General features: G+C 36.6%; 3 protein-coding genes and 1 non-coding gene across 11 annotated transcripts in view; 3 read left to right on the top strand and 1 right to left on the bottom strand.

Moving 5' to 3' along the window:
- PRPF39 (pre-mRNA processing factor 39) overlaps positions 1–10,608 on the top strand; it is a 39,082-nt gene extending 28,474 nt beyond the window's left edge. For all 5 annotated transcript variants that reach the window (XM_025919079.2, XM_086709839.1, XM_086709837.1 and 2 more), the window contains 9 exons: positions 1,378–1,543; positions 2,006–2,113; positions 3,671–3,835; positions 4,150–4,276; positions 4,684–4,952; positions 5,749–5,933; positions 8,862–8,936; positions 9,438–9,558; positions 9,868–10,608. In XM_025919079.2, the coding sequence (XP_025774864.1) occupies positions 1,378–1,543; positions 2,006–2,113; positions 3,671–3,835; positions 4,150–4,276; positions 4,684–4,952; positions 5,749–5,933; positions 8,862–8,936; positions 9,438–9,558; positions 9,868–9,924 (1,273 nt within the window). In that variant the 3' untranslated portion in view covers positions 9,925–10,608. The remainder of the gene's footprint in view (positions 1–1,377; positions 1,544–2,005; positions 2,114–3,670; positions 3,836–4,149; positions 4,277–4,683; positions 4,953–5,748; positions 5,934–8,861; positions 8,937–9,437; positions 9,559–9,867) is intronic.
- On the top strand, positions 5,029–5,114 carry LOC112856739 (small nucleolar RNA SNORD127). Its single transcript, XR_003223280.1, has one exon. It is a non-coding gene; the product is annotated as a small nucleolar RNA SNORD127 (small nucleolar RNA).
- A 297-nt stretch (positions 10,609–10,905) lies between the features above and the next one.
- FKBP3 (FKBP prolyl isomerase 3) lies at positions 10,906–24,287 on the bottom strand. 3 transcript variants are annotated; one of them, XM_025918983.2, is made up of 7 exons: positions 24,130–24,287; positions 21,541–21,642; positions 20,537–20,644; positions 15,264–15,399; positions 14,713–14,780; positions 12,545–12,642; positions 10,906–11,254 (listed from the first exon to the last, which is right to left on the bottom strand). In XM_025918983.2, the coding sequence occupies exons 1-7, from the start codon at positions 24,235–24,237 to the stop codon at positions 11,200–11,202; spliced, it is 675 nt and encodes a 224-aa protein (XP_025774768.1). In that variant the 5' UTR covers positions 24,238–24,287; the 3' UTR covers positions 10,906–11,199. The 3 variants fall into 3 exon arrangements, with proteins under 3 accessions (XP_025774768.1, XP_086565968.1, XP_086565969.1); XM_086709842.1 differs by lacking the exon at positions 24,130–24,287 and adding an exon at positions 23,706–23,956; XM_086709843.1 differs by lacking the exons at positions 10,906–11,254; positions 12,545–12,642 and adding an exon at positions 14,208–14,443 and having other exon boundaries at positions 14,686–14,780.
- A 1,028-nt stretch (positions 24,288–25,315) lies between these two features.
- The window catches only part of FANCM (FA complementation group M), a 65,398-nt gene continuing 64,441 nt past the window's right edge, over positions 25,316–26,272 (top strand). For both annotated transcript variants that reach the window (XM_086709830.1, XM_086709828.1), the window contains exon 1: positions 25,316–26,260. In XM_086709830.1, the coding sequence (XP_086565956.1) occupies positions 25,741–26,260 (520 nt within the window). In that variant the 5' untranslated portion in view covers positions 25,316–25,740. The remainder of the gene's footprint in view (positions 26,261–26,272) is intronic.

Genomic DNA, 26,272 nt, shown 5'->3' with positions numbered 1-26,272 from the left:
TGCAGGGTAAATGTACTGAAGTTATTTTGACATGGGCTGGGGGGCGGGGAGGATATGATCATGTTTACTATTTTGTTTTTCATGTTTACTTTTTAATATTTTTATAGCAATATTGGGGTTGAGATGGGAATAGTGAGACTAGAGGCTGGAAGATCAGTTTATATTTAGAAGGTGAAATCAATAGGACCTGGTACCCAGTGGAATGTAAATGATAAAAGCAAAATAGAAGAGATGTAGAAACTGAGTGGTTGGCAGTACCATTAATCAAAATTAGAAATGCTGAGGGTGTTGATTGTGGATGAAATGACACAATTAGTTCAAGATGTTGCGTAAAATTTCCAAATTTAGATAGTGTAGCTATTTTAGGTCTTTAGCTTGGTGTTTTTTTATTAAAATTTGCATATATATAAACTAGTGTGCATGGATAAAATGAAATGACTTTTTTTCCAAAACACTTTTTGCTTAAAATTAACCTATTTCTTTGTGCAGAGTTTCGGCAATTGGATAGAAAAGTATGGGCTTGAGTTATAGGTTTTAGAGTCACCATAGGATGCTTATTATTTCTGTTATTAATAAGATTGGGCATGAATTAAATGAAAATAGATGAGAACAAAATGTCAGATGGAGTCCTTGGCAATCCTAACATTTAGGGACTGATAGGAAGGGACAACCCTCAGAGGAGATCAAGGATCAGTCAGAGACTTGGAAGAAAACCAAGAACGCAGTAACTCTGAGCCAAGGGCAAAGAAGGTTCTAAAAGGAAAGTGTGGTTAAAGGGCTTAAGTAGTGAAGACTTAAGTGATAGTGATAACGTTTAGGATAGAGGCTGTACTGTGAAACAAGTGTCCATTTAATTTTGCATGTAAAAGGCACTTGGTGGCTTTAATTAGGGCAATTTCATTGAAGTTTTTGGCACAGACAGATTCAGGAGTAATTGAGAAGTGGGAAGGAGCTACAAATGTTTGTTGATCATTTATAAATGATCATTTATAATTTAAATAGGGATTACTATTATTTTAAAGTAATTTTGCAGAAAGAAAGAAAGAAAACTTTGCAAAATAGCATTGTGCCATTTTACAGATGAGAAAGCCAAGACATAAAGAAGGGAAAACTTCCCATAAGTCAAATAACTAATAATGGACAGAACTAGGATTTGGATTTATGCCTCTCCATGCTATGTCCATTCCATTGCCAAGGCATGAAGAAAATTAAGTTGTCTGTAGACCATTTAATCAAGTGGTAGCTTTCACTATAGACAAGGAAAGGGTTTGGTTTTAAATCAATTTTTTTGGAAGAGTAATGTGTAGTAGTAATTGAAAATGGGATCTAAAATTACGCTTCGTATATAGAGCATTTATTTTCATTGGCTTCTTTTAGATTTAAAGAACATGTACAGAATAACTTGCCTAGAGATCTGTTAACTGGTGAACAGTTTATTCAGCTGCGAAGGGAATTAGCTTCTGTAAATGGACATAGTGGTGATGATGGTCCTCCTGGTGATGATCTACCATCGGGAATTGAAGACATAACAGATCCAGCAAAGGTAACTAAACTTAGGGAAAAAAATCCTTTAATGCATGAGAAACTAGACTTTATATCCCTTTACTTCATGTGTTGTGTCACTTGTAGCTCATATAAAATTAATTTCTGATTGAGGCAAGTGGGAATTCTTTAGCTGTGGTGTAGTTTAAATACAGATTTAACGTAGAGAATCTATTTTACTATGAGACACCTGGAAATAGCTTAGAAGGGGCATTTTGCCTGTGTTGTGATCTACTAGCCTCTTTTAAATACATACACATGAGAAAGTGGGTTTTTTTTAAGGAGATTTTTAACTAACTTTTAGTATTGTTAATTGTACTTTACACATAATTGATAACAGCTTAAAACTTATCACAATTATAAGATTAAAGTAGGTGTGAATAATACTTAAATGTAAGCAGTAATATTAAAAAATTTCATTATCTAACTTGTGTGATTTAAATTTTTTCTTTTTCTTCCCAAGCTAATTACAGAAATAGAAAATATGAGACATAGAATCATTGAAATTCATCAAGAAATGTTTAATTATAATGAGCATGAAGTTAGTAAAAGGTGGACATTTGAAGAAGGTGTAAGTGTTTTTGTTTTGTAATAGGCTTCAAAATATAAAAATAGGAATAATGTATTTTTCCGTTTTGACTAATGTCTTTACTATTTTGTTTATTTAAGTAATAAGACATTTGTCCCACTTATCTCTACCATTATCAGTTTTCTGTTATTAATTTTAGAATCTTATAGAATGAATTCAGATTTATTTGATTTGCAAGATATGTTTACTCTGAACCATTTTATTATAGTTCTGTTTTTAGAATCAAGTTTGAGTTCATACTTTACGTATTACAAAATACACCCATTTTAGATGTGTAGTAAAATGAAGGTTTTCCCCCACAGATTCTAATTATTTTTGTTTTTGAAATAGCTTTATCGAGATATAATTCACTTACCATATAGTTTACCCATTTAAAGTGTATAATTCAGTAGTTCTTAGTGTATTCACAGATACATGCAGCAATCACCATAGTGCATTTTGGAACATTTTCATCACCTCACAAATTCCTTACCCTTGGGGCGCCTGGGTCACTGAGTTGCTTAAGCATCCGACTTTTTTTTTTTTTTTTTTTAAGACGTTTATTTATTATTGAGGGAGACAGAGACACACACAGAGCTTGAGCAGGGGAGGGCAGAGAGAGGGGAAGACAATCCGAAGCAGGCTCCAGGCTCTGAGCTGTCAGCACAGAGCCCGACGTGGGGCTCGAACTCACAAACTGTGAGATCATGACCTGAGCCGAAGTTGGTCGCTCAACCAACTGAGCCATCCAGGTGCCCCAGCATCCAACTCTTGATTTTGGCTCAGGTCATGATCCCCTGGTTTGTGAGAGAGAGCATCACATCGGGCTCTGTGCTAACAGCATGGAGTCTGCTTGGGATTCTGTCTTCTTCTCTCTGCCCCTCTCCTGCTCGTGTGCACATGCACATTAAAAAAACAAAACAAACCTTGCTTTTTAGCTGTCACCCCTCTACTACCTCACCTGCCTGCTCTAGTCCTAAGGTACCACTAATCTCCTTGATGTTTCTATAGATTTCCCTATTCTGGCCTTTCATATGAGAGTGGAATCATACAGTATTTGGTTTTTTGTGACTGGCTAGTAAATTCAGTTTTGGCATGTATATGTACATTATGGTATGGCACACTACAGCAATTAGGACATAGAACTAGTCTGTCATCCCAGAAAGTTCCCTTGCCCCATTTCATTCAGTAACCTGTATCCCACTCCTAGCCCCAGTTATCTGCTTTCTGTTATGTAGCATAATTGTTCAATTTTAAATTACTCAATAAAGAAATAAATTTGCTGAAAATAAAAAAAATTATGTAGTGCCATTAAAATGACTAAATAGAGAATACATTCTGTTTCTTCAGTTTTTAAAGCCTAAGAAATTTAAGGGGTTTTAGTTGTATTTTTTTATCATGAAATATGGTGATGAAAATTTTCTTGGTTCACCATCATTAATTATGTACATAGTTTAGATAGTTTGTATTGTTCCTATAGTCTAGTGTTTTCTGGTGTTGGTATTGGTTTACTTTTGTTGCAATGTCCTACTTTTTTTTCCTGTTATACTTTTGTTACAGATTAAAAGACCTTATTTTCATGTGAAACCATTGGAGAAGGCACAACTAAAAAACTGGAAAGAATACTTAGAATTTGAAATAGAAAACGGGACTCATGAACGAGTTGTGGTTCTCTTTGAAAGATGTGTCATATCATGTGCCCTCTATGAGGAGTTTTGGATTAAGGTAAGAAAATTATATGCTCTGAAACTTGAACATATTATAAACATTGATCTAGTGACTAACCTTTTTTGTACTTCTGTTGAATGTTGTTCATATAACTATATCTGTTGCATTAGGAGATGGTCTGCTTGCAACCAGATTTGACTGCTGCATATGCCAACCTCGTTGCCTCTCTTCGTCCTTCCTTACAGAAACTAGTCTAGTGGTTCAATAAAGGTGCTGAATGGGTTTAAAAATAGAATTTTATCGTTCTGTCACATATTTAATGGCTTGTTCAACTGTAAATTATTCAGTATTTCCTCTGTTTCTGTATGTAGTATGCCAAGTACATGGAAAACCATAGCATTGAAGGAGTGAGGCATGTCTTCAGCAGAGCTTGCACTATTCATCTTCCAAAGAAACCCATGGTGCATATGCTTTGGGCAGCTTTTGAGGAACAGCAGGGTAAGAATGAGGAAATTCAGTTGATATTTTTGGGATTTTAAGTTAACTTCAAGATAAAGTTCTAGGAATTGAGTCTTGAGGGATGGTATAGAGCAGAGGTCAGTCTTGTTTTTTGTTTTTGCTTTTCTTCCTTCAGGGGGTAAACTTTTTTTCTATTAAAGGCCAGATAGTGAATATTTTAGGCTTTGAAGGCCATATGGTCTCTTTCCTGACAACCCTGCCATTGTAGCCCACCCAAAAGCATCTGTAGACCATAGATAAACAAATGAGCACGGTTATTTTCAATTAAAAAAAACAACCAGGCAGAGGGCTAGATTTAGCCTGTGGACTGTTATTTGCCAATACCTGGCATAAAGGATATTTCAGAAGTTTAAATCAAAGCATAAACATTTAATTAACATTTCTAGGTAATATTAATGAAGCCAGGAATATCTTGAGAACATTTGAAGAATGTGTTCTAGGATTGGCAATGGTTCGATTGAGAAGAGTAAGTTTAGAACGACGGCATGGAAATATGGAAGAAGCTGAACATTTGCTTCAGGATGCCATTAAGAATGCTAAATCAAATAATGAATCATCGTTTTATGCTATCAAACTAGCCCGACATCTTTTCAAAATACAAAAAAACCTTCCAAAATCAAGAAAGGTGCTTTTGGAAGCAATCGAAAGAGACAAAGTATGTATTTGTATTTTAGAATATCTTCCATAAAAAAAAAATAAATGGTCATTTTTGTTTTTTTTCTTTCCCATTTTGGCAACTATGATGAAAGATTTGGTCTGTATGTAATATATTTTATTACTAAATGAAGACAACAGTCCCTCTAAACTGATGTTGCCATCTTTAACAATTGTTTAAATTATTATGTATTAAAAGGTTGAGAAAATTAAGATTATTGGGTTAAAAAGTGTTGCAGACATTGTGACACTTTGTATTTCCCTCACATTTAGAAATTTCACAACAAATTTACTGATAGTTTTAAGTAGAGGACCTGCGAGAGTACTTTATAAACAAAAACATGGCAGATGTCTATGTTTTAGCAACTGTAACAGATTCTTTTTTAAAGTATTTCGTTTTACATATCGGTTGGCAAAAGGCAGTGTATAGGAAATTTCCTACTTTTTAGATTTTAAGCTAATGACAGATCTGTGGAACTGTGGAAACCATTTTTTAATGTTTTATATTTGTCATGGTAGGTCAAGCCACAGTAAACCTAAGATAAGATACAGGGTCTTAACTTATTGGCATTTAATAATTTTAATAGTTTTAATACCAGGATGATGTCATTACTTATCAGTATGCTAATTAGTTTTTTCACCTGTTATGTGTATGCTGAAAATATTTAACTTGAGTTACATTTTAATGGCTTTCAATATTTTTCAAATTTAGGCATAAAAATTAAGACATTTTAAATATCTGTGTTCTAATCAAAACATTTTAGAAATATTATTAATTGATACTGCTTTTTACACAGGAGAATACAAAGTTATACCTCAATTTACTTGAAATGGAATATAGTGGTGACCTCAAACAAAATGAAGAAAATATCCTAAATTGTTTTGACAAAGCTATACATGGTTCATTACCTATTAAAATGAGAATTACATTTTCTCAGAGAAAAGTGGAGTTTCTTGAAGATTTTGGTTCAGATGTTAATAAGTAAGATCTTAATTATATATTATTTGAATAATAAATGAGCATTAATAATTTTGTATGAGTTTAATGATTAGTAGAAGTTAACATATTTCTTTTTCCTCATATATGGGGGTAAATTCAGTTTTGCAAATGTGTATGTGTAACAGGATATATGGTTTGTCTTTCCTTCAAATTGTTTTCAAAATTTTGGCATTGTAATGTAAACAATGAGAAGGCAAGAAACAGCAAATCCTTTGAAAAAGTAAATGGGTCAAGGATTGAACCTTGAAACACAGAAACAGTATATACACCACAAAAGGTGGATGTGGTTAATCTAGAATAGGGATGCCATTTTATCTCTGATTGGAGGAAACAGTATGGTTGCACAGATGATGCCTAGTGGCCTTATTTCATGCATTGTAAAAAGCTGAAAGTTGAGGGTGGTGGAAGGGTTTACTCTAGGGGATTTGGGAAAAGGACAAGTTTGCAACTTATATTTACAAAATAGAAGAGCAGAAGTATTGATTAGAGCATTGCTGCTGTTCCATTCTTAACTGATTGTAGTAGGGAACTATCACAGTTCTTATAAGGCATGTCCCTTCTCTAATTACCCTAATTTAGAGTGATTTCTATTGAAACAGTTGTTGATAAAATGAGGATTATTTGTCTCTGTTTATGTATGTGTGTATACGTTTTTGGTGGTTGAGTAAAATTAAAAAACATTTAACAGAAGTTAAATTTTAATACAGTTGTATATATGTGCTTTACATCATAGTAAATGTTTTCCATGAATTGTCTACTGTAAAATACCTAACAGTCTAATGAGGTTGTAGGTACTGTTCTTATTTTTTTGTTGCTACTGTTGTTCTTTTAATAGATGAAGAGAGGCTTAAAGAGATTAGGAAGTTTTTCCAAGGTCAGTTAGCTATTATTACATTGTGCAACTGGGATTAGAACTTGCTTCAAAGTCTATGCTGCTAACCACCTGTGCTGTATATTTAGTGTCTTCTGTTTGTTTTGCACTGAAGAAAGTGCACAAAAGAAATGGGATATGTAATTCTAGCTTCTAGTCTAGTTGGATGGTTTAATCAGAGGAAATAGGTAAGTATATGAGGTGGCACAGAACTGTTAAGAAGGCTGTGCTTTCTATGGATCAGAATGGATTTGTCATCCTTCACAGAGGAGATGGGGCTTCATTTGGGTACTATGGGATTCTGGTAAGGAAAGAATAAAATTGTGGAAGAAAGTTAAAGTTCATGTGAAAGTAACATCTGCTTGATGGGAGGATTTTTGAAGTAGAAGGTGTGATGTTGATTGTGCTGTGCTTGGTTCAGAGCACACGCAGTGCCATGATTGACAGTAGGAAGCTATTAAGAATTTTGACTGGGATTAAATGACATATTTGAAATTGGCAGTAATATGTGGACAAATCTGAGGCTTAACACAAAGATAACAGGTCCTTGCAAATAAAATTATAGAGGGTCTGGATATCAGGTCTAAGATTGTTGTAGTTGAAATTTAAAAAGGGTTTGACTGAAAAATAGATGAGCTTAGAAATTAGAAATTTAGGAATTTAGGTAGTATGTATTGGTAAGAACTGATTTTTTATTTCTTTTTAATTTTAGTTAGCCAACATACAGTGCAGTATTGGTTTCAGGAGTTGAATTCAGTGATTCATCACTTACATACAACACCCAGTGGCCACCACAAGTGCCCCCCCCCTTAGTACTCATGAATTGATGTTTAATTCAGCTAAATATATGCTTAAATCCTAGCTGTGTCACTTACTATTTGTGTATTCCTCACTTTTCAGATTTTCTCATGTATAGATTGAGTCTCTTACCACCTAATCCATAAGTGGATTCCTTAAGCCTTAAGGAAATTAGTCCATTTAAAGTGCTTGGTGTTGAGGAACAACCAGAGCACTGGGATTAACAATTTATAGCCTCTTGAACATTTTGGGGCCAGAGTTATTTGTTGTTATCATTGGATGTGTATATATGCAGATTGCTCAGGGATGTTGTATATGCATGTAAATTATCAAGGTCATTTCTACAGAAATATTAACTATCTGTGTTAGGGTTAATGATTACTTTAAAAAATAAGGCCATCTTTGTTTTTAAAAAAAATATTTCAGAAAATGGTAAAAGGAAAACAGAATCTTTAGGATTTTTCTGTCAGTTTGGCTTCAAGTGACATTGTTTTTGAAGTTCTGAGTTCCAGGTGAGACTTAATACGCGTATTATGTCGGAATTTTTTTATTAAAAAAAAATCTTCATCAGTGATAAAAATTATATTGTACTTTTATATTAGTTCTAATTCAGTTTATCACATGGTCAAAGTTTAAATACACTTGATCCTAACTGGTGTCAAGTGTCTTTAATAAGCATGGTTAGATTTCAAAAATGTAGAAATTACAGAACATTCAGGACTTCTTTGCACTGGACAAAAACACATCCTCAAGGCCACTGTCTCAGTTGTACAATAACTTCTTAGGCAGGCTCTCCCCGTGTGTTAGAAATGATAATAAAAGGTAGTTCTTGACCAATATCCCATCAGCTCAGTCAACTGTAGTAGTGAGAACAGGCACTTTTCTAGTAGCTCAAAAATCCTGGGAGTTATTAAACGTCTTGGTTTGGGTCAAATGTTCACTCTAAACCAATTATTGGTCAGGGGTATATAGTGCTGTGGTTGGCCAGTTCTGAATCCCTGAAGCCCCATTTGAATCACATGGACTGAGAAGGAAAGTGTAGAGCAGTGGTTTCCCAAGAGGAAATAAATTGGAAAAGGTGGCTGGGAGGAGGTTTGCTTGCAGGTTCATTAAAAAAAAAAAAATAATTATGTTCATTGCAACATATTTTTGTTACCAAGTGAAAGTAAGTCCAAACTTTGAAACTTTAACAGTTTGGCTTTTGTATATTCCATAGGATGTTATTTTTCCTTCCCTCTCAGGCTTCTGAATGCTTATGATGAACATCAAACACTCCTAAAAGAACAGGATTCTTTAAAAAGGAAAGCAGAAAATGGGTATGTAACTTCTTGCTCAGAATGATTCATGATGCTTAAAAAAAAAGACATTTCATTGCTAAAATGCCTTTAAAGATAAATATTAAAAAAATTTTTTTTAATGTTTATTGTTTAGGGGGCGGGTGGGGGGGGGGGGGAGAGCGTGCGTGAGTAGGGGAGGGGCAGAGAAGGAGGGAAACACAGAATCTGAAGCAGGCTCCAGGCTCTGCTCTGTTAGCACAGAGCTGAACCCAGGGTTCAAACACACAAACTGAACTGTAAATCATGACCTGAGTTGAAGTCGGACGCTCAGCGCCCCTAAAGATACGTACTTTTAAATGTTGCCTTCAAGTTGTGGTAATTTAGATACTTTACATTCATGATTTGAAAAAAACTGTACAAAACTTGAGTAGTTGAGAACTTTACTAAAACAAACGTACACAGGTACAAATGTAAACATGCATACATTTGTTTTAAAAGTACTTACCTGTGGGAATTTAAAGTTTTTTCCCTTGTATTTAGGTCAGAAGAACCAGAGGAAAAGAAAGCTCACACAGAAGACACAACTTCATCATCTACACAGATGATTGATGGTGATTTACAGGCAAATCAAGCGGCATATAATTATAGTGCCTGGTATCAAGTGAGTTCACCTAATTGAATTTTTTGCTTGTAGATGTTATTCAAAAATGAAAATAAAAATAATTTAAGTTTTTTATTTAATAATTAGAATAATTTAATAATAAAATTAAAAATAAATTAGGATAGTCTTTTTTTTTTTGTAACAACTACTTCTATTACAGACTGTATAATAAATTGTCTTTTGTGGTTAAGTCTTGGAATTTTAGCACTGAATACATGCCTGGTTTCTTAAATGTATATGCATTAATTATACTTTCATAAATGGAACCGAGCCAGTTTTAGCATGCTAACATGTGCTTTTTCCTTTCAGTACAATTATCAGAATCCGTGGAATTATGGACAGTATTACCCTCCCCCTCCAACCTGATGGGAAAATATATCAGATGGAATGTATTAAAAGTATGAAATTATTTTTTTTTAATGAGGGATGTAAACATAGCATAAGCTTGTTGTATTTGATAACTTGTCTTCCTGTTTTCTGTGTAACATGATTTGTTTAGTAATAGGGGAAAATGTCACTTAGTAGCTTACCACAGATACTATTTCCTACCATTTATAAAATTTACTTTTTATTGGAGAACTATTTTTTTGATTTTTTGCATTAAGTGGTCTAGAATTCTTTTGCAATGGATTTGCAACAGAAATCCTTTGTAGCCTTAAGGGGTAGGAAAAAAACTGACTGGAAATCATGTCAGTGTAGTTCAAGATACTGAAAATATATAAGGGCTGGTTATTAAGGATTTACCTCCTCTGTAAAAAAAAAAAATGGATTTTTAACCTTTAATGACAAGGTTTTGTCTGTTTCAATTATCCTTGTGAATTTGGATTTAACTGCAGAAAAGATACACTATTAAATACTATGTCTTGGGATAGAGATTATAAATGAAAAAATGGAGTGTTTGCATCCCTTTTAAAAAATGAAAATCATATCAAAAGTATGTTGTTTCAGGAGACTTTGTATTTAGAATATTCATGTAAAACTTGTGAGCAAGCTTTCATTTTGATCAAACTGATCATCTTCATTTTTGTAATAAAACTTAAGACTCCTTAACTAATTGTTATGAGTTTATTTGGGGGCAGGTTCACCTAACAATATTAACTTTATCATTATTAGTGGACCATTGGTTTTGAAGTATACTTTTCTTGAATTTAGCTAAAATCACACCATTTATAGCTTTTTGCTCCCTCTGTTTCTCTGCTTGTCTTCTCACTATACAGGAATATTTATTTAAAGAGGAGTGTGCCTCTGGAAAAGCTGTCTGGACAGTTTTACTATAACTCCCTGTTTTGATTAAATGTTAGTCCTGGTTAACCTAATCAGAACAATTATCTATTAACAACAAATAAATCAAGACACCGAATACATTTTATTGAGCCTTTCAGTTTACAACATGAGGTAAAAGGAAAGTCAGTTCTCTTTAACCAATATTTTACACAGCTGTAGTAAAATATTTCAAACTTTAGGGAATTATAATGGATTACATATATTAAAAGTTGCGGATCGGGTAAACAGTATCTGCATTCTTGAATTTTCCAGTTGACTCTTCCGTTACAATAGTAACCAGCTCTAATTAGTTACATAAATTTCTTCAAGGCCATGTTTTATTGTTGCTGATGTCTTTATATCTGAAGCATTGCTATTTCAGTCAATATCCACTAATTCCACTTCAAAAATGAGTTTTGCATTTGGTGGAATTCTGTTGCAGAAGTCAAGGTAAACTTGATAAAAATTGCTTCTTCCTTCACTCCCAATATCCTCAGTCTAAAATTAGCATTATATCTAATGGATATTTGGTATTAACCTCAAAGAGAAGGGCTTTATGAATGACTGAGAGGCTAACACATACTAGCCTAGTGGTTCCCCAAAGTATCTTTGTGAATGGTGATCATAACCTACTAGTATAGGCTGACAAGACAAGTTGAGTTTGGACTAGGATCTTCCTTACCTGGATGCCTCACCAGTACTCCCAAATTAGCCACCACCTAATGAAGATGGTTACTCAGTGCTTTAAAAAAAAACAAAACAAAAACAAGGACGTGATTTCAATCTAGCTGGGTGTATAGGTTATGTTAAATCAAATTTCGTATGAGGTAGTGCCTTATATTTGCTGTGATTTTTTAAGATGCCAAGTTCAGAAAAGTGTTATTTTTATCTGATTGGTTTTGAGATGCTTCCCACGAGAGAGAGGCAGCTGTCGTTGGGCCATCTAATTTTGATAGGCTTAGAAGAGGGCTATATTCCTAAATAATTTTAACTGATAAAAGTGGAGAGAACTTCCAAGTTTTTTAAAAGTTACTTTAACTAATCCAACTAGTACAATGGGAATGGAACCAACAAAAGAAAAAACAACTTCTCAGTTATTGGATTGTTCTGATCACAATGGTCAGGAGCCATGTTTATTTTTTATTTATTTATTTTTTTAATTTTCACAAACTGGGCCTATCAGAAAAGTACTGTCATTAGTAGTAATCACAGATGCTTACACTATGGTGGACCCATGGTCCCCTTAAATTTCACAACCAGTAATCCCCAACATATGTTCCATTTCTAAGCTTTGAGTACTCATTTAAATGCCTGAAATTATACTGCAGCATAAAATTACCATGAGCCATACTTCTATCCTATAATTTGCTATAGTTGTTTGTACTGGACATCTTAACTCCTTTAAGTAAATCCTTCAAATAGTAACAACTGCCTTTCAAAGATGAAAACGTAAACCTCACAATTTAGCTCTTAAAAATCAAGAACTGATTTCAAGAGGACAAAAATGTAAATTCTATTCTAGCTCAGGTTTGGATACTTTGTACTACTAAGACATGTTAACTCCTGTCTCTATTGGAGGTGTCTACACAGAAGCATCTAAGTATTAGGAATACTGGTCTGGACATGATTCCTGATCTGGAAATTAACCTAGATAGTGTCTTTTATACCTTCAGGTGGTCTTCATGTTTTTGTTTGTTTTTACTCACAAAGGAGAAAAGGATACTTGGCATCAGGCTGTCCTTTCTTTCCATAAGCCCATTCTGGTTCAATCTCTAGTCGAGCCTTTTCTCCTTTACTCATGGTCAAGAGTGCTTCATCCCACTAAAGGCAAGAACATGAAATAAATACTAATGATAATTTGCAAAAACTACATGTAAATCTAGAAAACAGTATATACCAAAAAGCATTCCACTACTGAATTTCATTATATTCTAAGGTAATGTCCTTGGGTGAATCTTGGTCCTTTATTTCCTCATTGCAAAAAAAAAAAAAAAAAAAAAAAAAGATGTATTAATTTTAACTCTACCTCCAATGTGGGGGTAGAGATCTTCATAACTCCAAGATAAAGAGTTGCATGCTTTACCAGCCAAGGCAGCCAGGCACCTTGGGTCTTAAAGTCAGTTACCAAAAACAGTTAAATCAACAGGATGCAAAGATATGACTAATATCATATACTCTGTTGAAATTTCAGTCACATAAAGCTTAAGGGATAGAGATCTGTTACATAATGGCAACTAAGAATATGGTTCACTAGAAGAAATACACAAGCAAATCAGTCACAGGAATAGAAAAATTGATCAGTTTGGTATATAGTTAGTATCAACTAGGTACAATCAGGTGGCAGTTAAGGTTATTTTCAACTAAACCTTTAGTTTGAAGATGTTTTATATGCTATTTTAGGCTCTGGATACGATTGAGTTGTATTTTAGGGCTTATCACAGTACAAAGAATAACATTGAGGATTCTCATAAATGCATGTGAATAGGTATGTCAGTTACAACGTTTGATGTTGTGAATAAAGACCATTTAATAATAAATGGGCCCTAGAATGACAGCTTCAATGAAGCTGATAATCAGTGCTACTATCCATTACCTTTGGTACACTGCAGTGGTCACTGCAGCTCAAACCTATCTTCCCCTTTTCTCAAAGTCTCCTTCTGTTACCTCTCACAAGAAGGGGTGGGTAAAAAAGGGATCCTTAGGTTTGAAAGATTTTCTGGTGTTTGAACCTCGATTGTGCAAGGTGAAAAAACTCAGAACAAACTCTTTCTTCTATAAGTAATTCAGTGAAACAGGTATTTTACCTTTCTCTACCATGTATAAGTAGCACAACTATGTAACATTTTGCAAGAATCTTAAAAAAAATTTTTTTTTTTAACGTTTATTCATTTTTGAGAGCGCAAGCAGGGCAGGGGCAGAGAGAGGGAGACAGAATCCGAAGCAGGCTCCAGGCTCACAGCTTTCAGGACAGAACCCGACGTGGGGTTCGAACTCACGAACCAAGAAATCATGACCTGAGCTGAAGCTGGATGCTTAACCAACTGAGCCACCCAGGCGCCCCTACAAGAATCTTAAAGATAAATTTAGAAAGCCAAACTTTCTGACAAAGAATTACTTTACGAAGAAAAAAAATATTAAAAGGGGCAGGCATTTAATAACATGAGTCTCTACCATATATTATGTGCTGCAGTTAAGCTTATTTGTTTAGCAACCTTGAGGAAGGTTGTACTGTCCATAACTGAGACCCAGAAAAATTGTGCCAGATCAGTTAGCAATGATAGCACTTGATTTGTTAGACTCCAAAGATTTTTTTTATCATAGCCCCAATCCTAATTGTTTTTTTTTTTTAATTTTTTTTTTCAACGTTTTTTTATTTATTTTTGGGACAGAGAGAGACAGAGCATGAAGGGGGGAGGGGCAGAGAGAGAGGGAGACACAGAATCGGAAACAGGCTCCAGGCTCTGAGCCATCAGCCCAGAGCCCGACGCGGGGCTCGAACTCCCGGACCGCGAGATCGTGACCTGGCCGAAGTCGGATGCCCAACCGACTGCGCCACCCAGGTGCCCCGCCAATCCTAATTCTTTATGGCACCATACCACAAGTAGCATGTGCCAGAACATCTGTTGATTCATTGCCATTTTTTTTTTTAAATTTTTTTTTTTTTCAACGTTTATTTATTTATTTTTGGGACAGAGAGAGACAGAGCATGAACGGGGGAGGGGCAGCGAGAGAGGGAGACACAGAATCGGAAACAGGCTCCAGGCTCCGAGCCATCAGCCCAGAGCCTGACGCGGGGCTCGAACTCACGGACCGCGAGATCGTGACCTGGCTGAAGTCGGCCGCTTAACCGACTGCGCCACCCAGGCGCCCCCATTGCCATTTTTTACTTACTCCTCTGATAACTTTGCCTATTCCAACCTTAAAACTTAAAGGCTTGGCGTTTTTCTTCTTCTTTGAGCCTGTAAAACAAATTTTCCTTATAATGCATGATGAAATTAAGTTTCATTGGAAAAACAGTTGACTTAAGTCTTTAAATTGATTTTAGAACTTACTATGCATTTGAAAAGAAAATAAAAATTCAGAAAACTCAAGAAAATTCTATCTTTACATAAGTTATGGTCTAAAAGGTAGAGGAGAGGGACCTATATTTACACCACTAAAACAGCACACTATTCTCCCTTTTACATTGAAATATGAAAGCCTCACTTTGGGACATTAACCAAGTTTAGACTAAGCTTCCCTATATTTTGCTTCCCAATTACCAAGAGATATTTATTCACCCAGCCAATAGTGAATTGAAGACCTCTTCCAAGTAAATCACAGGTGCAAAGACTTCTGGAAAAATTGACAGCCAAGAGAAAGGTACAGCCAACTGCTCATGTACCACACAAATATTTTGCAATGCCTTATAGCTAAAAAGGTAAGATTACATTTAGACTTACTCGTTTGAATATTAGTATCAAAAACAGTCCCATCCTGTAGTGTTCCTGTATACCAGCAGTGAACAACATCTCCCTTTTTGGGAAAGTTGGTTTTATCTCCTTTTTTAAGAACAGATTTTACATATTTTGGTGGACCCTAAAAACAGAAATAACACACAGTTATTAACTCATATTCTTCTTTTTTAGAAGGATGACCAAGAGAATTCTAATACTGCCAACTGAGACCCAAGTCTGGTCACAGAGTTTCAAACATTTGGCAACAAACTATTTTCCTTCTGGTTCACCTCTGAGTTAAAAAAAAAACCCACCAACTCATTGCAAGTCTGTGATGACAATGTTAGTAGATAGCCTCTCTCTAATTTCAAATAACTTCCAGCCTCTCTGGAAACCAATGTTCTTTTGACAAAATTCTGTTAATTAACAAATCACAAAATAAATCCTGTTATTTTCCAAGGTCAGAAATATCATTACTATTTAATTCCTATAAAATCATAAGGCATTAAATAAAACACTGTGACTTTTTTTAAAAAAGATTTGAGTTGTTACCAATAACGAACATTACTGAATATTTTATTATATCCAATTAGAATGAATACAGTAATGCCCTATTGGTTTCTGAACTTGAAAATAAATTCACACAATGAATAGAATTATCTATAGAAATTACCATAACATGGGGTACCTGGGTGGCTCAGTCAGTTGAGTGTCTGACTTCAACTCAGTTCATGAACTCACAGTTCATGAGTGTGAGCCCTGCATCAGGCTCACTGCTGTCTACAAAGAGCCTGCTTAGGATCCTCTGTCCCCTCTCCTCCTTCCCCTACTTGTGCTCTCTCAAAAATTAATAAAACATTAAAAAAAATTACAATAGGGATATTATGCTAGAATAAAACAGGATTATCTGGGTCTTCTTTAAAAGTTAAAGGCTTAACCTAATCAGCAGTGATTCCAAACATGTGAGAAAAGCCAGTTTTTATTACTGATAAATGAAATGTAAATGGATGGTAAGTATGGTCAGTAAAGGAGCAAGAATTATTTGTGCCGGGGCTTTGTTATTGCCTTATAATTACTAACGTCAAATACTTATGTGAACTAGGATAATGCAAAAAAACCATTAAATTGGTGATTATGGCTCAGACTTCATGGTGAAGGTGCCAGTCTGCTCACGGATGGCATCCATTTCTGTGTTTCACGGATGGCATCCATTTCTGTGTTTCACAAAGTGTCTTTTACAGACCACTCATTGCTTAGTATTGCTACCACTGTTAGAAAAAAAGGGGTCTACCATAATTGTTTTGGAAACACTATGTTAAACAAAGTTAAATATGCCTCTATTCTGCATGATTTCTCAGAACTGTCATCAGCTAACATGCACTGTGAATCTTCAAGGAGACAGAAAGCACAGGTTTTGATGACACTAGAAAACAACCTGGACCTTCTGGAACCTATATAACACACTTTAAGAAATGCTGTTCTAGTTATTTGATCTGATTTTGCGTTTCACTGCAAGAACCTGATTGGTTTATGGTGAGAGGTCAGATCAGTCCCAAGGCTATACATGAGTTATATGCTTGAATGGACCTGGATTTAAGAAAATTTCTTAGCTTTGCAGCAATTTCTTTAGTTCAGAATTTTGAGAGTAAACATTAACGATTTCAGTTAACTGGATAGCATCATAGCCTCTAAACGTGAAAGTATGTTACATAATTATTACTATTATCCTTTCAAGAAATATTTGAACATTTTCTATGTGTTAGAAATTGGAGATACATAGGGTGCAGACAGGGTCCTGACCCTCACTCTAGATGAGAATACAGTCATGTGTATAATTACATGGGTTATGAGACCTAAAGAGGAAGCACAGGGTGCTAAGATGCGAAGTTTATAACAGAGAAGAGCATTTTCACAGCAGGGAACAGCATGAAAATAGTATAGTCTGCAAGGGAGTAATGAAGGAGACAATGGGATGAGATGAGGATGGAAAGATAGGTAGCATAAGTTAAGAAACTTTTGTTTTAAATCTTCAGGTCACTGAACAGCCAATTAAGAATTTTAAACACAGAAGTTATAGAATCAGGTTTTTTTTTTTTTTTTTTTAATTTTAGAGAGGGAGAGAGAGAGCGCGCGCAAGCGAGAAGCGCAGAGGGCGACAGAGGATCCCAAGCAGGCTCCTTGCATAGGGCCCAATCCCATGAACCTGGGATCATGACCTGAGCCAAAATCAAGAGTCCAACACTCTACCAACTGTGAGATACCCAGGCAACCCAACAGATCACTGTGACCTAGTAAGGGATGAATATGAAATCAAAGTGGAAGTGGGGAGACCTGTTAGGAAGAGGTTAGTATAGTAGTCTGGATCTACACCAGATATAGTTTTGAGATACATGTACTGCAAAATCAACAGAATTTGGTGATGATTAGATGCAGAGGAACTGTACAGGATGAATCTCAATTTTTAGCTGAAGTATTTTTAGTCATTTCTGACTGCTGAGCCTGAATTCCTGCACCATCTTGTATTTTCTCCCATTCAATATTCATTCCTACTTGAAAACTTTAACATTAAACACATAAAAGAAAATATATTGACGAGGACTGATTTATTTAAAGTCCAGTAAGAGCTATTAGACACGGTTCTTTACATTAAAATAAATAAGGTAGAGACAAATAATATAGATACCATGTGCTACAGGAATTTATGCAGTTAAGTATAAAGTCTGGGATGGTGAAAACTTCAGAGGAAGTGATGAGCCCATGACCTGGTTCTTAAAAGTGACATTGAATTGACAGGGAGTTAAAGAGAAAGAAACATTAAATAAGAAATAAAAGTATGAGAATGGGAAAGGGCAGTTTAATAGGCAATGAGCAGACATTTGTGGTTAAAGAAGAACGTTTCTACCGAAGTAGTAAATATGGAACTGGGCAGACACTGGAAAACTTTGAATGCCAATAATGCTGTCCAACAGAAATACAATGAGGACCACAAATACGATTTTACGTTGTCTGGCTGCCACATAAAACCAACACACTCAAAATAACATGTCAGTATTTAATCAATATAAAAGATAGATTATAAATTCTTTTGTAAAAAAAAACATACCAAGCTTCTGAAACAGAGTGCGTATTTTACACTGAAAGCACATTTTAATTTGGAGTTGCCACAAAGTGCTCAGTAGCCACATAAGGCTAGGGACTGCTGTATCGGAACAGCACAGTTCTAGACAGTACAGAATTACTGAAGACTTTTGAGCAGGGTATGGTTTGCAAAATACTATTTTACTTAAGTAAAACTTACGCATTTTACTAGAATAAATATTTGGGGCTAAATGGAGGAAGAAAGAGAATGAAGGCAGATCAATGATTTTTCCAATACTTCAGGTCTAAGGACTTGGAATGCCTGAAAATCAAAAAGGAATGAAGATTTGAAAAAAAGATTTTGAAAGATTTAAAAGGTTTGAAAAGATGTTTGAGAGCATTAGTCCTGAGGGAGACATGAGAAGGAAAACATTAAAGATTCAGGAATCTTTAATTCTAAGGTACGAAGAAGAAAATGGTTACAACTATGTTAACATTTTGGTAAAAAATGATACAATGGTGAAGGAGTATGAGGACTGAGAACTTGTGGGAGAAGTGTCCAGTAGTTTATGTGGGCAATGTGATGGGGAATGCAGCAAGAGATAATATAAAAGTTGCTGAGTAACAGTGAAATTAGAAATCATGCTTGGCTGATATGAAGCATGAATTTATGCCAAACCCAATAAACAGCTTATGATTATTTTTCTTCACAGTGTTCACTCTGCAGCTCCAAAGCACACAGAAAGTAGACAGCAGGAATCAGCCGAGTATTAGCTATGGAATCCAGGTGCTAGAAAGACAGTCAGAGTACATAACTGGGTTCAGGCCTGCCAGTTAAATAAAATGAAAAGAGGTCTTTAAAAAAGGGATATGGTTTAGGATCCTCACAAGATCTCTTTGGAGTGTCTCCAGCCCTTACAACCTTTCATTTCTAACTCTCTTTTCTTTAAGCTCTTAATGATATACTAACTGCTGCCTTATCCCTCCTTCATTCTAATTTTCTGGAAGGCAAACTATTTTGCTAATTGCTTTTGTAATCCTTTTAGTAATTATTATACCTTTATTTACTTTAGTAGCTGCTCAGTGTTTGCCTAGTACAATATTTGTCAAATCATGGGGCGCCTGGGTGGCTCAGTCGGTTGGGCGTCCGACTTCGGCTCAGGTCATGATCTCGCAGTCCGTGAGTTCAAGCCCCGCATCGGGCTCTGTGCTCAGAGCCTGGAGCCTGTTTCAGATTCTGTGTCTCCCTCTCTCTCTGACCCTCCCCCGTTCATGCTCTGTCTCTGTCTCAAAAATAAATAAATGTAAAAAAAAAAATTAAAAAAAAAATTTGTCAAATCATATTGGATGTGATAAACCTCAAAACTGCTTTAGTGTGAATACATATCCATAAATATTAATTTGTGCTTTTCAATCAACAGGAAAATACCATGTAAATTAACTAGCTTTAGTTGTATAAACTTCTGTAATTCTGTATCTGAACTTATACTCTGTCCACAAATATCCAAATGCTATACACCTTCATCATTAGGTAACACTTCTTTATAAGACCTGAGGAATATTATTATTACTATTGGATTATTATCACTGATACTAAGTGCTAGGAATGAGTGAGCTTAGTTAAGCAAGGTATTATCAGAAGTGTTACGATTGTAATTATTCAGCTCTACTGTGGCTGTTCTAAGTGCTGACCTTGGCTCTACTGAGGCTGTCCATTTGCAGAAATGGTTTAATATGGCTCTTCAAACACTTGTACCAAAATGTAAAAATCTATGTTGGGAAAGATGAGACAGATGACTCCATACCCTGCAGCCAAGCCTGGACTATATCTATTGCCAAGGATAGCGTGTACATTAGAAAAAGCTAAAAATAGTCACAGTGAAGTATCTTTCACTCAGTCCAACTTGGCTATACAATCAGGACCTTAAAATGGCTTTGGAAGCTCAGAAGTTCTGGTCAGACATAGAGGAAATATAAAATACAAAGCTAGAGGTTTTACAGGAAACCTTATACTGTAAAGTACTGGTTCTTAGGTGTTTTTTATGATTTAGTACACCTAAGGGAGAGAACACACTCCAAATCAGTGTTTGGTTCACTGAAAAGTGCCCATACTCCACCACTCCTTACTAGGAGAAATCAGTGCTGTAAGCAAATACTTTTATCAAATTCACATTAGAAATAAAATAATATTCTACACAAACCTCATCCAGAGTCTCTTCAGACTTGGTTTCTTTGGGTTTATCTTCATTAAGCTTCACATTTTTCACCTGCTCGGACACTTTACTTATACTTTCAGTACCCTTGAAACGCTGTAAGGAAAATGTTCACCATATTCAGGACAGGTTAAAAGCTAGAAGGGACATCTAGATTTTCAACATTTCAATTGAATGAACATCTGCACCATGAATGTAGGCTACATTATTCAATGTAAATAAATGGAAACTGCCTAGGAAAAATCTTCATTTTAATCAACAAATATGACCCTCAAAGTATTTTACAAGAAAAATTCTGAAATGAAATCTTTAGAAAAGGCAACTCAGACTCATATATGAATACCATTCACAAAACTCCTTAATAATGACTCTTTGCTTTGTCATTTCAGAATGAACAAATACTGGAGAATTTATTTATTTATTTATTTATTTTTAACGTTTATTTATTTTTGAGACAGAGACAGAGCATGAACGGGGGAGGGTCAGAGAGAGAGAGGGAGACACAGAATCGGAAGCAGGCTCCAGGCTCTGGGCCATCATCAGCCCAGAGCCCGACGCGGGGCTCGAACTCCCGGGCCGTGAGATCGTGACCTAAGCCGAAGTCGGACACTTAACCAACTGAGCCACCCAGGCGCCCCTGGAGAATTTAAAATTTGTTTTTCTAAAGGCTCAGCCTCAGTCTGAGATTTTAAATTCATTGGCTTAATCTGGAAATAGAACTTACTTTGGATTTTAACTTTTCAGTGTGCTTATTTGTCTTAAACTATAGGGAATTATTTTTAAGAATTTGGTTCCTTTTAAAATATCAAAACATCCTCCCATACTACAGATGAGCTTTGCTAGATTTGACAGCTAGTCCACTTATGACTAGAGTTAAGAAAAACTGCAGGTGGAAAAGCTTAAAAACATATTTTGGGAATAAGTTTAAACCTTCTTTTTGCAAATAAAATATTTAAAATAATATTTTAGTAATAAAATGTAACAATACTCACCTTACTTTCAAAAAGATGGTTATAGGCTGTAACCAAATGGTCCTTGTTAGCTGTCTTAGCCACATTTTTAATGTTTCCTAATAACTTATGTTCTGCAAGAAACTACAAAAAAAAAAAAAGCTGGTTAGAATAATCTCCCTCATGTAATAAGGGTCTAAATGTTAGAAAATTCCCTTTTATGTTAGCAATTATGCCTTCAATAGAACTACTAATGACAGAAGAAATGAAATAAACATATTTATACCCTACTTCATAACAAAAAGATTTATGGAAGATTAAAAATATTACTTATAAAAATTGACAGGAGTGGAACTGTAATATGTAGAAGATCACACTGTTGCATACTAACCCTTTTCCTTCCCATTATGGAACTCACAGAACATTTATACAGCAAGTACACTCTGGTGACTGGACAATGCTGCTACCGGTAGGCCATGGCCCTGGGAGCCTCAAACCATTGGGCATAGCTGTCTTGACAAATCTGTAACCCATTCTTAGCAGACCGGGAAGCATTATTAGCTAATGCTGGATATACGGTGGTTAAGTATATGGGCTGAGGAGTCAGATCATCTGGGTTAAAATCCTAGCTATCTGATCTTAGACGAGGGAGTAAGTTTTCCTAAAGACTCCGTTTCTGTATCAGAGTGGAAGATTAGTAACAGCATCTATGTCAGAAGGTTGTTCTAAGGACAAATGCAACAATCCACTTAATGCCTTTTATGTACAGCCTGTCACATGGTCAGAACTCAGTATTAGCTATTGGGACTGATAACATAATGTACTTAATAATTCAAAGTAATATAATTCCATTTATCTCAAATAAAAGACTAAATTGGCAGATGGACACCAAAATACTACTATTGAATACTGAGTCATCAAATTGTAACTTCATCTCAAAATCATGTCTTTGTTTTCCTTATTTTATTTTGCTTCCTTTTCTGCCTTCTGGCCCTTGAATCATCATTTTTGTTACTTTCTCAAAGTTCTTCTGGCATCTTCTTTTGATAAGGCAGCTTTTCTAATACTATCACTATTGTATTTTTTTCTCCTCTGCTTTTTCCTCTTCCCCTCTTAGAGAAATGTTCTAAATTATAAAGGTGGCTGGGGAAAGGCTATTTTGATTAAATGGAAGTAATAAGTTGCTTTAGCACTCTTGTGATTTCTTTAGCAAGATTCCAAAAAGAAATCCAAAATATAAACATCTCCTTGATATCCTATGATCAATAGAACAGTGACTGTCAAATATAGGTTTAAGTATGTGAATGAATACTGGAGAATATGCACTCAAAAGGTTAATGCATTAAAAAATACTCTGATAATTCCAGTCTCTTGAAATTGTCCCATGTGGGCCAGTTTGAGGTTAGATTCCACATTGGGATGATTTGTTCTGTAACAATTTGATGAAGTACAGTACTGAGGCATTAAATATTAACAAATGATATGCCTAGTTTATTCTATTGTTCCAACTGAAATATGAACTGACTTAAGAGAAAATAATTCCACTAGAATGGCATGGTCTTTCTTTTTATCCTGTATCCCCAAACGCTAAGCATAGTTCTTGCTATCGATGTATAAATATTTGCTGATGTCAGGATACTTATTATGGGTGTATGGAACCGGAAGCTAGAGAGTAACTATATCTCCTCCTCTTCAAGACACTTCAAAATGAAAATAAAGCACAATCCTCACAGAAGCCAAAAAATTTTTTTTTAAATCCAAGTTTAGAACTTAAATTAAAAATTGTAGAGAAATCATACTGCTGCTTCTATTTCCCGTAAGTGGGGGGATGCAGCGAGCACAAATTATACAGTGGTTCAGCAGTTTAAGAGAGGCATGGTCCTAATTTCCAAAGGGAAAAGTCTGACAAAAAAAACAACCCAAAAAGCAAAAAAACAAACACTTATGACCACAGTTAAGATGGAGACTATATTGAAAAATGCAGCGCGTACAGTATAAAGAATGCCGAATACATTTCTTAAGTTTGTTTATAACAATGGGAGACACTACCCTACATGCGCATGTAACTCCCCTAAGTATAAAGGGTGAAAAGGTCATGTGAAGAGTAGAAATTTTAAAAAGTTAACCCGCAATCTACAGATTTTTAAAAATTACACGCACTAGCGTTCAGTATTTAGTAACTGATGAGAAAAGCAAATTGCACATACCGTTCCCACAAAAATATTCACAATCCTTCTCATTTCCCTAATGGCCTACTCCCCTGTAAGGGTCTCATCCAGGTCCCCAGTCCTCAGGCACTGGTCCCAAACCCCAGTATCTCCTGTTTGTTTTTGTTTTCTTTTTTTCATGGTTTCCACCCTCACTCAACGCGCCCAAGGAGGTTCTAATTATGCAATTGCTGCCTGCCTGCCTGCCCCAAGAAATACAGCCATTCCCTCCGCCCAAACGAGGCAGCCCGGGAAGGCGGGAGCATGGCTCCGCGGCGCACGCGAGGCCTCTCCGGCCTTCCAGGCCACAGGCCGCGGGAGGACGAGGGCGGGGGCACGGAGGAATACGGAATGTACGGGCATCTCCGGGGGGGTGAGGCGTCCCTCAGCAGCACCAGCCCGGCCGCCCCGCCGCCTCTGGTACCGAATCTGAACCGTGGTCCTGTAGAAACTTGATAATGTCCTTCTTGGGGAGCTGCTCGCTGCGCAGCTGCTCCACGGTCCAGGCCCGCTGTGGAACAGGCGCCGCCATCTTCCCCCGCTGCCTCTGCTTTACTGAGCCAGCCCGCCTTGCTTCAGCATCGCCCCGCCCCTGGGGCGTGGCGTGGGCTCCGCCTAGAGCTCGGGGAGGCGGGGTCACGGCGCTACCGGTCGGGATTGGGGCCGGTCCTTGAGTGATGTCAAGGCTGTGCTTTGAGGGCTTCTTTGTTGAGTCCGGGAATAAACCAGTTGATGGGGTCCTTGTGGCGGACTATGCGGATGACCTAAAACTGTCATCTGCTCTTAATTGGAACCATTGTGAGGTGACCAAAGTTGGTAGTGATTTTTATTTACTAGCCATTACCCCATTTGTGTATTACCGAAGGGCTTCTATGCCTGTAAGGCCTGTATATTACCTGGTTCAAGAAAACAACAGCAGTCAGAATCTAATTTCATTCTATCTAGTTTTAACCTAAAAATTCACACCTGAATTGGCTTGTCCATCAGAACAACATATGCCCCACCATCTCCCTTTTAAAACTCACACAAATTAAACTAAAATACAACTTTTCACTTTCCCTGCCCAAGAAATAAAAACACACGAGAAAGTTTGTCTAAAAGCAAGTTCAAGAAACTTGAGCAAATAAAACGGTGTAAAGAAGCTACACACAGGATACTGCTTGCTGATGAGGGTGACGTTATCAATGTTCAAAACAACCTCAGGTGAATGTACTTTTTCTCAATACACGAGGAAACAAATTTAGAGAGATTACTCCAAGTTGCCAAGGTTTAGAGTGGAGAAGTCGGGAATCATATCCACGTCTGAGGTAGAAAGCTATTGCTAGAATAGATAATACCACACTGATGCTTACTGCTCTGTATCATTTATGAAGATGTAATGGTGGAGTATCAGGAAAACCTAACTTTTTTCTTTTGGATTTCCCGATGAATACAGGACCAAACCATTCACTCTTAACAATAAAACTATTAACATAACGGGTTGCCTCTCCAAATACTGTGAAAAAGAGACATTTTTTTTTCTCAGTTTGGATAAAGAAATAAGACTAGATATTTAATTCTACCTAAATCCTTTTCACCTCATCTTCTGATTTAAAAACATAGCCAATAAGGAATGTTAGACGCTCAAAAACGTTAAATTCACAAAAATATGGTATCTGTTGTTCCTAGTATCTCAAGGTTATTTATTTTTATCTTTTTAAGCAGCATCACTTTAGCGATGAGGCCCGGACACACACAGTCCTTGGGAACGGAACTTAGATTTAGAGTCTGTAAAGAAATTAACCACGGACCACATTTAGACTAACTCCTTAACAATGCGCATGCGTCTCCGGGAGGCCGCGAGAGTTTCCGGGAAGCCAGCCAATTATATTTCCAACGCAAACTCAGTGGCGGTATTTTCAACTAGATGAACCGGCTGCAGTCCCGCCTTCACGTTCCACTGTCGTGTGCGAAGGTAACCGATGTGGAGCCGAATGGCGGTTGAGCTGCTGCAACGGCTAGTGTCCGAGAGAAGCGTTTGGTGGTTGTCGGCCTAATGAGCGGACGGCAAAGAACGCTTTTCCAGACGTGGGGCTCAAGTTTTTCTCGATCCGCAGGGGCTCCGGCTTGCAACTCTGGACCTGAGCGGCCTCAGAGCCCTGGCATCTCCAGGGCACGTTGTCCTCCAGCGGTAGAGGTTGCCGAGGTTCCGCCGGAGTCGGACGATGATGTATTGCTGCTGGTTGCAGTGTACGAGGCAGAGCGGCAGCTGAGTCTAGAGAATGGCGGTTTCTGCACCTCAGCGGGCGCCCTGTGGATTTACCCAACTAATTGCCCAGTGCGGGACTACCAGCTGCACATTGCCCGGACCTCTCTGTTTTGCAACACGCTGGTGTGTCTGCCGACTGGATTGGGAAAGACCTTTATTGCCGCCGTGGTCATGTACAATTTCTACCGCTGGTTTCCTTCTGGCAAGGTGGTCTTCATGGCCCCCACGAAACCTTTGGTGACACAGCAGATAGAGGCTTGCTACCGAGTGATGGGTATCCCGCAGTCCCACATGGCCGAAATGACAGGTATTTTAGAAA

The sequence above is a fragment of the Puma concolor genome, chromosome B3 (assembly GCF_028749965.1).
Source record: "Puma concolor isolate L17-30 chromosome B3, mPumCon1.1.hap2, whole genome shotgun sequence".
Lineage (NCBI taxonomy): Eukaryota > Metazoa > Chordata > Mammalia > Carnivora > Felidae > Puma > Puma concolor.
Note: the sequence above shows the minus strand (reverse complement) of the source record. Positions and strands in the feature narration are given on the sequence as shown.

Coding starts and splice junctions, on each gene's coding strand:
- FKBP3 (XM_025918983.2), bottom strand. CDS start 24,237: ATGGCGGCGCCTGTTCCACAGCGGGCCTGGACCGTGGAGCAGCTGCGC. Junction 20,645..21,540: donor ACCATCTTTTTGAAAGTAAG/GTGAGTATTGTT, acceptor TTTTCCTTACAG/CGTTTCAAGGGTACTGAAAG. Junction 14,781..15,263: donor TGATACTAATATTCAAACGA/GTAAGTCTAAAT, acceptor TTTGTTTTACAG/GCTCAAAGAAGAAGAAAAAC.